Here is a 13,308-nt window from a genome sequence, read left to right as displayed (position 1 = left end):
CAAGGCAACAGGCCCGCACCCAGGACTACAACACACTGCCGGAGGTCCAGGTAAGACAACCTTCCCCTTCCCTAGACTGTGTCCCTTGGGCCCCTCCTGACGAATTTGCGGCAGAGGTGATCACTGACCCTACTCTACAGGTATATAGAGACAAAGTCACCTCTGACCAACCGGGGGCGGAGGGGGAAAGATTTGTATGGGATAGGCAGCTATTATACAGGGAGTCAGACAAGCAGGTAGCTGGGTCAGACCCGATCGTTATGAGACAGCTAGTTGTACCACAGAGGTACCGAGCCGAACTGCTCCGGATAGCGCACGATATTCCGTTATCCGGACATTTGGGGGTCAGTCGTACTAGATATCGGCTGACCCAAAGTTTCTTTTGGCCAGGAATTAGCCAGGGAGTACGCAAATATTGCAGCACCTGTGATACGTGCCAGAGGGTAGGGAAGAGGGGGGACCGGCGGAAAGCAAAGTTACACCCGCTACCTATAATTGAGGAACCGTTCCATAGAATAGCCGTAGATATAGTAGGTCCCCTCCGGAAACCTACCCCCTCTGGCAAGAGGTATATTTTGACGGTGGTGGATTACGCCACTCGCTACCCAGAGGCCGTAGCCTTGACAAACATCCACGCAGAAACCGTGGCAGAGGCCCTGATGCAGATTTTCTCCCGGATGGGATTACCCAGGGAGATCATCTCGGATCAGGGTACTCAATTCACTGCAGAGGTCACCCAGCACCTCTGGAAATTTTGCAAAATCAGACCTATAATCAGTGCCCCCTACCATCCTCAGACCAACGGGCTCTGCGAGCGGTTCAATGGCACCTTAAAACAAATGCTCCGAACCTTTGCTGAGACCCACCGAGACTGGGAACGATTCCTGCCTCACCTCCTCTTTGCTTACCGGGAGGTGCCGCAGGAATCCACAGGATTCTCCCCATTCGAATTGTTGTTCGGGAGGAGAGTAAGGGGACCGCTGGACTTAATTAGGGAGCATTGGGAGGGAGACAGTAGCGCAGACGGCACCCCCATTGTACCATATGTGTTGGCGCTCCGAGATCGCTTGGAAGCTCTAACCAAGACGGTAAAGGAAAACCTCCAGGCGGCTCAGACGCGCCAGCGCACATGGTACGATCGGGGCGCCAGGGACCGTAGCTTCCAGGTTGGGCAGAAAGTTTTAATTTTGAAACCTGTCCGACATGATAAGTTACAGGCCGCCTGGCAAGGCCCTTATAAAGTAGTGGAACAGAGATGTGACACCACTTATATAATTGGCCCCTGCGCAGGGACCGGAGGGCGACGAATGCTCCATGTGAACATGATGAAGCCCTACCAGGAACGCTCAGAAGAGGTGACCGCTATTTGTGCACCCAGCTCTGAAGAGTTTGACAGTCTTCCCCTGCCGGATCTACTGGGGGACGGTCAGCTGTCTGGGGATTTAGGAGAAGTTGTACTGGGGGACCGGCTGAGCCCACAGGAACGTACCGAGGTACAACAGCTGCTAAGAGAGAAGCAGGAGACCTTCTCCAATGTGCCTGGGTACACTCCTCTGGCCACTCACAGAGTAGAAACCCCAGGGCAACTACCCATGCGCCAGACCCCGTACCGCATCCCTGAAGCGGTGCGAGAGAATATGCGTAAGGAGATCGACGAGATGCTCCAGCTGGGGGTGATTGAGCCCTCAGACAGCCCATGGGCATCTCCGGTAGTCCTCGTACCAAAGCGGGACGGTACAACCCGCTTCTGCGTAGACTACCGGAGGTTGAATGAAAAGACTGTATCAGACGCTTATCCGATGCCCAGGATAGATGAACTGCTAGACCGGATGGCCAGAGGCCAATACCTCACTACTATTGATCTGTGTAAGGGGTACTGGCAGATACCCCTGGCTCCGGACGCCATCCCTAAGTCAGCCTTTGTCACCCCATTCGGCCTATACCACTTTAAGGTTATGCCATTTGGGATGAAAAACGCTCCGGCTACGTTCCAGCGGATGGTGGACCGACTTCTAGATGGGTTCCAGGACTACACCTGTGCCTACCTCGACGATATTGCAATTTTTAGCAATACCTGGCAGGAGCACTTAACCCATATAGGAGCGGTTCTAGACAGGATTAGGGAGGCCGGTTTGACGTTGAAACCGGCCAAATGCAGTATAGGAATGGCCGAGGTGCAGTACCTGGGCCATCGAGTGGGTTGTGGGAAACAGAAGCCAGAACCAGCCAAAGTAGAGGCTGTAGCCCAATGGCCTACCCCTAGGACTAAGACTCAGGTGTTGGCATTTCTAGGGACCGCAGGATATTACAGAAAGTTTGTCCCCAATTATAGCGCCCTGGCCAAACCCCTTACTGACCTGACCCGTAAGAACCTTCCCCGCCAAGTAACCTGGACCCCGGAGTGTGAGCAGGCCTTCCAACATCTGAAAAATGCACTTATTAATGCCCCTGTCTTGGCAGCTCCCAATCCAACTAAACGTTTTCTTGTTCACACAGACGCTTCTATGTTTGGATTGGGGGCAGTGCTGAGCCAAGTTGGGGCCGATGGCGGAGAACACCCCGTGGCTTACATCAGTCGCAAACTGTTACCCAGAGAAGTAAGCTACGCCGCCATCGAGAAGGAATGCCTGGCTGTGGTGTGGGCCCTAAAGAAGTTACAGCCGTATTTATATGGACAGGCCTTTTCCCTGCTCACGGATCACAACCCGTTAGTATGGCTGAACCGGGTGGCTGGGGACAATGCCAGGCTGCTGCGCTGGAGTTTGGCGCTGCAGCCTTTTGACTTTAATATTCAGTACCGCCCGGGCAAACAAAATGGAAACGCTGACAGGTTGTCGAGACAAACTGATTTGGAGAAATGATCCGTGAGCACCCCGGACATCCCCAAGCCGATCCGTGCTGGATCAGACTGTGTATGCCGGCTTGTGGGCAAGGGGGAGCAGTGTAGCGGATTGTATTTAGCCTGGCCTGTTTGGATCATGAAGGACGACATTCGGTTGATTGTATGGCTTTGTATTGTAAACTGTAATGTTTACTGTGTTGGATGCATTGCTTTTCTGTGCCTCCTCCCTTCCCCCTTTATTTTTCCTGTCCCATTCTTTTCCCAGCAGGGTGTGGTCTCAGGGACACTGGGAGACCAGTAATCTAGCTGCTCTGTCCCTCCTCCATCTCCCATCAGCCCTTGCTATTGTCTGTCCCCACCCTTCCTTGTACCATGGTCATCTATGTGCCCCATTGTATGTAAATAAGGCTGTTGGGGGGTTTAAAGTGTGTGCCATGTCCAAATAAAGTTAGTTCTGCTCCTGATGCTGTGTGTCGTCCAGTCATTGGGATTGCTGTTGGGATATTATTGGACTATTTTGCCTGCTGGAATTACTACCCTAGGATTTATGATACTTGTTCCTGAGCCTCACTGGGATCTTAGGTGGAGATTGGCTGTGGAATATCAGCTCTCCGCTACAACCACAAACATGTGAAGTCTGGAAATGCTTGAGTTCAGCTGAAAGTATCCACTATATTCACATTAGCACATTGACTGTTCTAGAGTCAATATCAATGGCGGGGCTCTGTTTTCGATATAGGTGCGGGTCCCAGCGGTGGCATATCGCAGGAATATGCCTCAACTTTCTGTAATGAGACAACCCCTTTAAATGATGGCCTGTCCTCAGGATAGGCCAGGGTCCAACACCCTGCACCTCCACAGATCAGCTGTTCTGTGTAGCTCAGGCTACTTTCACACTAGCGTTCATAGGTCCGTTCGTGAGCTCCGTTTGAAGGAGCTCATGAGCGGACCCGAACGCCTCCGTCCAGCCCTGATGCAGTCTGAATGGAGCGGATCCGCTCAGACTGCATCAGTCTGGCGGCGTTCAGCCTCGCCTCCGCACGGACAGGCGGACAGCTGAACGCTGCTTGCAGCGTTCAGCTGTCCGCCTGGCCGTGCGGATCCGTTCAGACTTACAATGTAAGTTAAAAAAAAATAAAAAATTTAAATGATAAAACAGATGATGAACCACAAGATGTATTAAATCTTTAATTTAATTACACACATTACTTTCGCAAACAAAATCAAAATATTGACAATTGCTTCTTTACAAATCAATTCTTTTAACATTTAGTCTAAAACACGTAAAAGGTACCTTATGTTCATAGAGACAAGACATTAAAACAGTAGTCTTTCCATTTGAACTACACATATATACCTGCATGGAGTACAAGAGAAGTGGCACACCCCCAGGCTTAATTCACACATTGGTCTTTTAGTCCGTGACGTCAATCGGTGTTTGTGAGCCCAAACCAGGAGGAGTGGAGGCTACACAGAGAAGGTATAATGGAAAGATCTGCACTTTTTCACCCACATTTAGTATCGTCTCACAGTCACAGATATGTCAATTAGGCCTTCTAGTGGACCGTTCAGCTCCACATTAGTAAATACCTGTATTGCCCGTGATATGACAATTCTGGAGCTGCTTTTCTAAGGCTAATTTCACACTAGCGGCAGGACGGATCCGATTGACTAATGGGGACAGGGCGGCGCTCCGGCGCAGTAAGGCAGTTCGCGGTCAGAGACCACAGGACTAAAAAGTCAGACATGCAGAACTTCTAGTCCAGCAGCCTTTCGCTGCGCCGCCATTATAGTTAATAGGGACGGAGCAGCGGTCCGGCGAAACAGCGGAAGGACAGATCCGACTGAGACCAGCCTGCCGGATCCGTCCTGCCGCAAGTGTGAAAGTAGCCTTAGCACTTTGCAATGTGCCGTTTATTCATAGATTTCCAGGGATATCAGATAAACTGAAGACTGGGTGCTGCTCTTCGCCTTGACTCGGATACTGTCCAATCATTGCTGATGGTGCAGGCACACATCCCACTGACATCTATACATTAAATTTACAGCAGGAATAACAGAGGAATGGCACAATGCAGAGGTAAGATATTATCCACCCTTGTTATTTCAGGTGAAATGTAAACATTAGCCTACTGACCAGTCCTGTTTAAAGGGATTTATCAGCAAGCGACCAATGCATCTAGGAGACACAATAGTAACTAAACTTATGCCGTTTTGTTTGTTGTCCTGGGTTATTCTATGTAATTTATTCTTGTATTTTTTTCCAATGCAACTGCTGCTGTAAGGAAAGATTACCGATACATTTAAAATGCTGTGCCTTTCCGCCTCTGCTTCTCCCTCCTTTGGTCACGGCTCTGTAAGTACATGCTTCCACCTGTATACCATGTATGACCAGCTCCACACAGTGTTCCCCAAATCTACCCAAGGGAGGCATGTATGGGCTGAGCTCAAGTCATACAGGATGGGGGCAGCCGCCACCAAGATATGGGTAAGAATCATAATTTTAATACCTGACCATATATTACAAAAACACCCCAACTTGTAGTACAGAGGACTTCTAGTTCCCAGTAAACGGCCAGAGAGCTTGGTTTCCCGCACTGCTTTGAGAGAAAAGTACTTGCATAGCCAGCATCCATCAGGAGAACTCAAGAACGCCATAAGGCAGCCAGAGCTTTCTGAGCAAAGTTCCACTTTGTGCATTTTGGGACAAATTAAATGTATTCTTTATGTTCAGTCCAGACTCTAGTATTAAAACTTCAGGAGTGGAGAATCATAATCAAAGTTTTCTTTGTTCCCTTCAGGGCTCAGCTTAATAAGAGGAGAACTCAGATCAATCAACTGGAAAATGGAGAAAATAAAATAAATTGGTTACCTCCAAAAGAGTCACAGTTATGTATAGACTAGAAGGGTTTAATATACAAAAGACACAATCTGTTAGGACTGTATTAAATTTGGAGTGAAGCCAATAATCCCATGCGAGTTTAAACTTGGCTCGTTTGTTGTATATGGAAGCATTGAACATTTCATACAGAGTTGTTGACAGCGTTTATAATTTCCATCAGTGGAGGAGGGTTTGGATCTTTGGATTATTCTAATAGTAGGCAATTTTCATTTTAATAGCAACAGTTACATGACTGACAACTAGGGCTGCACGATATGGGAATTTTGTGCGATTGCGATTAGGGCCCTAAAAATTGCGATAACGATATGCGATGCGATATTTTAAAGGAATTGTGCTAGTGGTCTATTTGCTTGGATTTTCCCATATGAGCCGCTGACGCGGCTGGGTATGACATAGTTATGGGGGATCTGTGGAGGGCGCTGTCTTGTGGGGGGACCTGTGGAGGGCGCTGTCTTGTGGGGGGACCTGTGGAGGGCGCTGTCTTGTGGGGGGACCTGTGGAGGGCGCTGTCTTGTGGGGGGACCTGTGGAGGGCGCTGTCTTGTGGGGGGACCTGTGGAGGGCGCTGTCTTGTGGGGGGACCTGTGGAGGGCGCTGTCTTGTGGGGGGACCTGTGGAGGGCGCTGTCTTGTGGGGGGACCTGTGGAGGGCGCTGTCTTGTGGGGGGACCTGTGGAGGGCGCTGTCTTGTGGGGGGACCTGTGGAGGGCGCTGTCTTGTGGGGGGACCTGTGGAGGGCGCTGTCTTGTGGGGGGACCTGTGGAGGGCGCTGTCTTGTGGGGGGACCTGTGGAGGGCGCTGTCTTGTGGGGGGACCTGTGGAGGGCGCTGTCTTGTGGGGGGACCTGTGGAGGGCGCTGTCTTGTGGGGGGACCTGTGGAGGGCGCTGTCTTGTGGGGGGACCTGTGGAGGGCGCTGTCTTGTGGGGGGACCTGTGGAGGGCGCTGTCTTGTGGGGGGACCTGTGGAGGGCGCTGTCTTGTGGGGGGACCTGTGGAGGGCGCTGTCTTGTGGGGGGACCTGTGGAGGGCGCTGTACTTGTGGGGGGACCTGTGGAGGCGCTGTCTTGTGGGGGGACCTGTGGAGGGCGCTGTCTTGTGGGGGGACCTGTGGAGGGCGCTGTCTTGTGGGGGGACCTGTGGAGGGCGCTGTCTTGTGGGGGGACCTGTGGAGGGCGCTGTCTTGTGGGGGGACCTGTGGAGGGCGCTGTCTTGTGGGGGGACCTGTGGAGGGCGCTGTCTTGTGGGGGGACCTGTGGAGGGCGCTGTCTTGTGGGGGGACCTGTGGAGGGCGCTGTCTTGTGGGGGGACCTGTGGAGGGCGCTGTCTTGTGGGGGGACCTGTGGAGGGCGCTGTCTTGTGGGGGGACCTGTGGAGGGCGCTGTCTTGTGGGGGGACCTGTGGAGGGCGCTGTCTTGTGGGGGGACCTGTGGAGGGCGCTGTCTTGTGGGGGGACCTGTGGAGGGCGCTGTCTTGTGGGGGGACCTGTGGAGGGCGCTGTCTTGTGGGGGGACCTGTGGAGGGCGCTGTCTTGTGGGGGGACCTGTGGAGGGCGCTGTCTTGTGGGGGGACCTGTGGAGGGCGCTGTCTTGTGGGGGGACCTGTGGAGGGCGCTGTCTTGTGGGGGGACCTGTGGAGGGCGCTGTCTTGTGGGGGGACCTGTGGAGGGCGCTGTCTTGTGGGGGGACCTGTGGAGGGCGCTGTCTTGTGGGGGGACCGTGGAGGGCGCTGTCTTGTGGGGGGACCTGTGGAGGGCGCTGTCTTGTGGGGGGACCTGTGGAGGGCGCTGTCTTGTGGGGGGACCTGTGGAGGGCGCTGTCTTGTGGGGGGACCTGTGGAGGGCGCTGTCTTGTGGGGGGACCTGTGGAGGGCGCTGTCTTGTGGGGGGACCTGTGGAGGGCGCTGTCTTGTGGGGGGACCTGTGGAGGGCGCTGTCTTGTGGGGGGACCTGTGGAGGGCGCTGTCTTGTGGGGGGACCTGTGGAGGGCGCTGTCTTGTGGGGGGACCTGTGGAGGGCGCTGTCTTGTGGGGGGACCTGTGGAGGGCGCTGTCTTGTGGGGGGACCTGTGGAGGGCGCTGTCTTGTGGGGGGACCTGTGGAGGGCGCTGTCTTGTGGGGGGACCTGTGGAGGGCGCTGTCTTGTGGGGGGACCTGTGGAGGGCGCTGTCTTGTGGGGGGACCTGTGGAGGGCGCTGTCTTGTGGGGGGACCTGTGGAGGGCGCTGTCTTGTGGGGGGACCTGTGGAGGGCGCTGTCTTGTGGGGGGACCTGTGGAGGGCGCTGTCTTGTGGGGGGACCTGTGGAGGGCGCTGTCTTGTGGGGGGACCTGTGGAGGGCGCTGTCTTGTGGGGGGACCTGTGGAGGGCGCTGTCTTGTGGGGGGACCTGTGGAGGGCGCTGTCTTGTGGGGGGACCTGTGGAGGGCGCTGTCTTGTGGGGGGACCTGTGGAGGGCGCTGTCTTGTGGGGGGACCTGTGGAGGGCGCTGTCTTGTGGGGGGACCTGTGGAGGGCGCTGTCTTGTGGGGGGACCTGTGGAGGGCGCTGTCTTGTGGGGGGACCTGTGGAGGGCGCTGTCTTGTGGGGGGACCTGTGGAGGGCGCTGTCTTGTGGGGGGACCTGTGGAGGGCGCTGTCTTGTGGGGGGACCTGTGGAGGGCGCTGTCTTGTGGGGGGACCTGTGGAGGGCGCTGTCTTGTGGGGGGACCTGTGGAGGGCGCTGTCTTGTGGGGGACCTGTGGAGGGCGCTGTCTTGTGGGGGGACCTGTGGAGGGCGCTGTCTTGTGGGGGGACCTGTGGAGGGCGCTGTCTTGTGGGGGGACCTGTGGAGGGCGCTGTCTTGTGGGGGGACCTGTGGAGGGCGCTGTCTTGTGGGGGGACCTGTGGAGGGCGCTGTCTTGTGGGGGGACCTGTGGAGGGCGCTGTCTTGTGGGGGGACCTGTGGAGGGCGCTGTCTTGTGGGGGGACCTGTGGAGGGCGCTGTCTTGTGGGGGACCTGTGGAGGGCGCTGTCTTGTGGGGGGACCTGTGGAGGGCGCTGTCTTGTGGGGGGACCTGTGGAGGGCGCTGTCTTGTGGGGGGACCTGTGGAGGGCGCTGTCTTGTGGGGGGACCTGTGGAGGGCGCTGTCTTGTGGGGGGACCTGTGGAGGGCGCTGTCTTGTGGGGGGACCTGTGGAGGGCGCTGTCTTGTGGGGGGACCTGTGGAGGGCGCTGTCTTGTGGGGGGACCTGTGGAGGGCGCTGTCTTGTCTGTGGAGGGCGCTGTCTTGTGGGGGGACCTGTGGAGGGCGCTGTCTTGTGGGGGGACCTGTGGAGGGCGCTGTCTTGTGGGGGGACCTGTGGAGGGCGCTGTCTTGTGGGGGGACCTGTGGAGGGCGCTGTCTTGTGGGGGGACCTGTGGAGGGCGCTGTCTTGTGGGGGGACCTGTGGAGGGCGCTGTCTTGTGGGGGGACCTGTGGAGGGCGCTGTCTTGTGGGGGGACCTGTGGAGGGCGCTGTCTTGTGGGGGGACCTGTGGAGGGCGCTGTCTTGTGGGGGGACCTGTGGAGGGCGCTGTCTTGTGGGGGGACCTGTGGAGGGCGCTGTCTTGTGGGGGGACCTGTGGAGGGCGCTGTCTTGTGGGGGGACCTGTGGAGGGCGCTGTCTTGTGGGGGGACCTGTGGAGGGCGCTGTCTTGTGGGGGGACCTGTGGAGGGCGCTGTCTTGTGGGGGGACCTGTGGAGGGCGCTGTCTTGTGGGGGGACCTGTGGAGGGCGCTGTCTTGTGGGGGGACCTGTGGAGGGCGCTGTCTTGTGGGGGGACCTGTGGAGGGCGCTGTCTTGTGGGGGGACCTGTGGAGGGCGCTGTCTTGTGGGGGGACCTGTGGAGGGCGCTGTCTTGTGGGGGGACCTGTGGAGGGCGCTGTCTTGTGGGGGGACCTGTGGAGGGCGCTGTCTTGTGGGGGGACCTGTGGAGGGCGCTGTCTTGTGGGGGGACCTGTGGAGGGCGCTGTCTTGTGGGGGGACCTGTGGAGGGCGCTGTCTTGTGGGGGGACCTGTGGAGGGCGCTGTCTTGTGGGGGGACCTGTGGAGGGCGCTGTCTTGTGGGGGGACCTGTGGAGGGCGCTGTCTTGTGGGGGGACCTGTGGAGGGCGCTGTCTTGTGGGGGGACCTGTGGAGGGCGCTGTCTTGTGGGGGGACCTGTGGAGGGCGCTGTCTTGTGGGGGGACCTGTGGAGGGCGCTGTCTTGTGGGGGGACCTGTGGAGGGCGCTGTCTTGTGGGGGGACTTGTGGGGGGACCTGTGGAGGGCGCTGTCTTGTGGGGGGACCTGTGGAGGGCGCTGTCTTGTGGGGGGACCTGTGGAGGGCGCTGTCTTGTGGGGGGACCTGTGGAGGGCGCTGTCTTGTGGGGGGACCTGTGGAGGGCGCTGTCTTGTGGGGGGACCTGTGGAGGGCGCTGTCTTGTGGGGGGACCTGTGGAGGGCGCTGTCTTGTGGGGGGACCTGTGGAGGGCGCTGTCTTGTGGGGGGACCTGTGGAGGGCGCTGTCTTATGGGGGGACCTGTGGAGGGCGCTGTCTTATGGGGGGACCTGTGGAGGGCGCTGTCTTATGGGGGGACCTGTGGAGGGCGCTGTCTTATGGGGGGACCTGTGGAGGGCGCTGTCTTATGGGGGGACCTGTGGAGGGCGCTGTCTTATGGGGGGACCTGTGGAGGGCGCTGTCTTATGGGGGGACCTGTGGAGGGCGCTGTCTTATGGGGGGACCTGTGGAGGGCACTGTTATGGGGGGACCTGTGGAGGACACTGTTATGGGGGGACCTGTGGAGGACACTGTTATGGGGGACCTGTGGAGGACACTGTTATGGGGGGACCTGTGGAGGACACTGTTATAGGGGGACCTGTGGAGGACACTGTTATAGGGGGACCTGTGGAGGACACTGTTATAGGGGACGTGTGGAGGACACTGTTATAGGGGACGTGTGGAGGACACTGTTATAGGGGACGTGTGGAGAACACTGTTATAGGGGACGTGTGGAGGACACTGTTATAGGGGACGTGTGGAGGACACTGTTATAGGGGACGTGTGGAGGACACTGTTATAGGGGACGTGTGGAGGACACTGTTATAGGGGACGTGTGGAGGACACTGTTATAGGGGACGTGTGGAGGACACTGTTATAGGGGACGTGTGGGAGGACACTGTTATAGGGGACGTGTGGAGGACACTGTTATAGGGGACGTGTGGAGGACACTGTTATAGGGGACGTGTGGAGGACACTGTTATAGGGGACGTGTGGAGGACACTGTTATAGGGGACGTGTGGAGGACACTGTTATAGGGGACGTGTGGAGGACACTGTTATAGGGGACGTGTGGAGGACACTGTTATAGGGGACGTGTGGAGGACACTGTTATAGGGGACGTGTGGAGGACACTGTTATAGGGGACGTGTGGAGGACACTGTTATAGGGGACGTGTGGAGGACACTGTTATAGGGGACGTGTGGAGGACACTGTTATAGGGGACGTGTGGAGGACACTGTTATAGGGGACGTGTGGAGGACACTGTTATAGGGGACGTGTGGAGGACACTGTTATAGGGGACGTGTGGAGGACACTGTTATAGGGGACGTGTGGAGGACACTGTTATAGGGGACGTGTGGAGGACACTGTTATAGGGGACGTGTGGAGGACACTGTTATAGGGGACGTGTGGAGGACACTGTTATAGGGACGTGTGGAGGACACTGTTATAGGGGACGTGTGGAGGACACTGTTATAGGGGACGTGTGGAGGACACTGTTATAGGGGACGTGTGGAGGACACTGTTATAGGGGACGTGTGGAGGACACTGTTATAGGGGACGTGTGGAGGACACTGTTATAGGGGACGTGTGGAGGACACTGTTATAGGGGACGTGTGGAGGACACTGTTATAGGGGACGTGTGGAGGACACTGTTATAGGGGACGTGTGGAGGACACTGTTATAGGGGACGTGTGGAGGACACTGTTATAGGGGACGTGTGGAGGACACTGTTATAGGGGACGTGTGGAGGACACTGTTATAGGGGACGTGTGGAGGACACTGTTATAGGGGACGTGTGGAGGACACTGTTATAGGGGACGTGTGGAGGACACTGTTATAGGGGACGTGTGGAGGACACTGTTATAGGGGACGTGTGGAGGACACTGTTATAGGGGACGTGTGGAGGACACTGTTATAGGGGACGTGTGGAGGACACTGTTATAGGGGACGTGTGGAGGACACTGTTATAGGGGACGTGTGGAGGACACTGTTATAGGGGACGTGTGGAGGACACTGTTATAGGGGACGTGTGGAGGACACTGTTATAGGGGACGTGTGGAGGACACTGTTATAGGGGACGTGTGGAGGACACTGTTATAGGGGACGTGTGGAGGACACTGTTATAGGGGACGTGTGGAGGACACTGTTATAGGGGACGTGTGGAGGACACTGTTATAGGGGACGTGTGGAGGACACTGTTATAGGGGACGTGTGGAGGACACTGTTATAGGGGACGTGTGGAGGACACTGTTATAGGGGACGTGTGGAGGACACTGTTATAGGGGACGTGTGGAGGACACTGTTATAGGGGACGTGTGGAGGACACTGTTATAGGGGACGTGTGGAGGACACTGTTATAGGGGACGTGTGGAGGACACTGTTATAGGGGACGTGTGGAGGACACTGTTATAGGGGACGTGTGGAGGACACTGTTATAGGGGACGTGTGGAGGACACTGTTATAGGGGACGTGTGGAGGACACTGTTATAGGGGACGTGTGGAGGACACTGTTATAGGGGACGTGTGGAGGACACTGTTATAGGGGACGTGTGGAGGACACTGTTATAGGGGACGTGTGGAGGACACTGTTATAGGGGACGTGTGGAGGACACTGTTATAGGGGATGTGTGGAGGACACATAGGGCCATGAGGGGGGCCAGCTTAAGACATATAGCATCTTATGCTGGTCCCCCTCATGTGTCCTAAACTGGGCACATAACTGCCCTTTGCGTGTAAAGTGTTTTACTAGTGTGTGTGTGTGTGTGTGTGTGTGTGTGTGTGAAACACTCTTTCCTAACAGGTCCGGCCTCTGTACTCACTATGAATGCAATGCACTGCAGTGAGCGGCAGCGAGGTGGCCGGCCGGCGCGTGACTGACGTCACTTAGTAACGCTCCTGCTTCCTGAAGTGGGAGGAGCGTTACTAAGTGACGTCAGTCACGCGCCGGCCACCTCGCTTCCGCTTGCTGCAGAGCATTGCATTCAGAGTGAGTACAGAGGCCGGACCTGTTAGGAGAGAGATTGTTTCACCCCCACACACACACACACACACACACACACACACTAGTAAAACACTTTACACGAGCTGGCCGGCCGGCGCCTGACGTCACTTAGTAACGCTCCTGCTTCCTGAAGTGGGAGGAACGTTACTAAGTGACGTCAGTCACGCGCCGGCTGCCACCTCGCTGCCGCTCGCTGCAGAGCATTGCATTCAGAGTGAGTACAGAGGTCGGACCTGTTAGGAGAGAGATTGTTTCACCCACACACACTAGTAAAACACTTTACACGCAAAAGGCAG

At 56.4% G+C, this 13,308-nt stretch overlaps 1 protein-coding gene across 1 annotated transcript in view; it reads right to left on the bottom strand.

Moving 5' to 3' along the window:
* Positions 1–4,005: 4,005 nt before the first annotated feature.
* The window catches only part of GTSE1 (G2 and S-phase expressed 1), a 46,076-nt gene continuing 36,773 nt past the window's right edge, over positions 4,006–13,308 (bottom strand). Inside the window, exon 12 of the mRNA XM_044276773.1 lies at positions 4,006–5,680. Coding sequence (XP_044132708.1) covers positions 5,591–5,680 — 90 coding nt within the window. The 3' untranslated portion in view covers positions 4,006–5,590. The remainder of the gene's footprint in view (positions 5,681–13,308) is intronic.

Source organism: Bufo gargarizans, chromosome 2, assembly GCF_014858855.1.
Source record: "Bufo gargarizans isolate SCDJY-AF-19 chromosome 2, ASM1485885v1, whole genome shotgun sequence".
NCBI classification, from domain to species: Eukaryota; Metazoa; Chordata; class Amphibia; order Anura; family Bufonidae; genus Bufo; species Bufo gargarizans.
The sequence above is the reverse complement of the archived record's forward strand: the minus strand, read 5'-3'. Positions and strand labels throughout refer to the sequence as shown.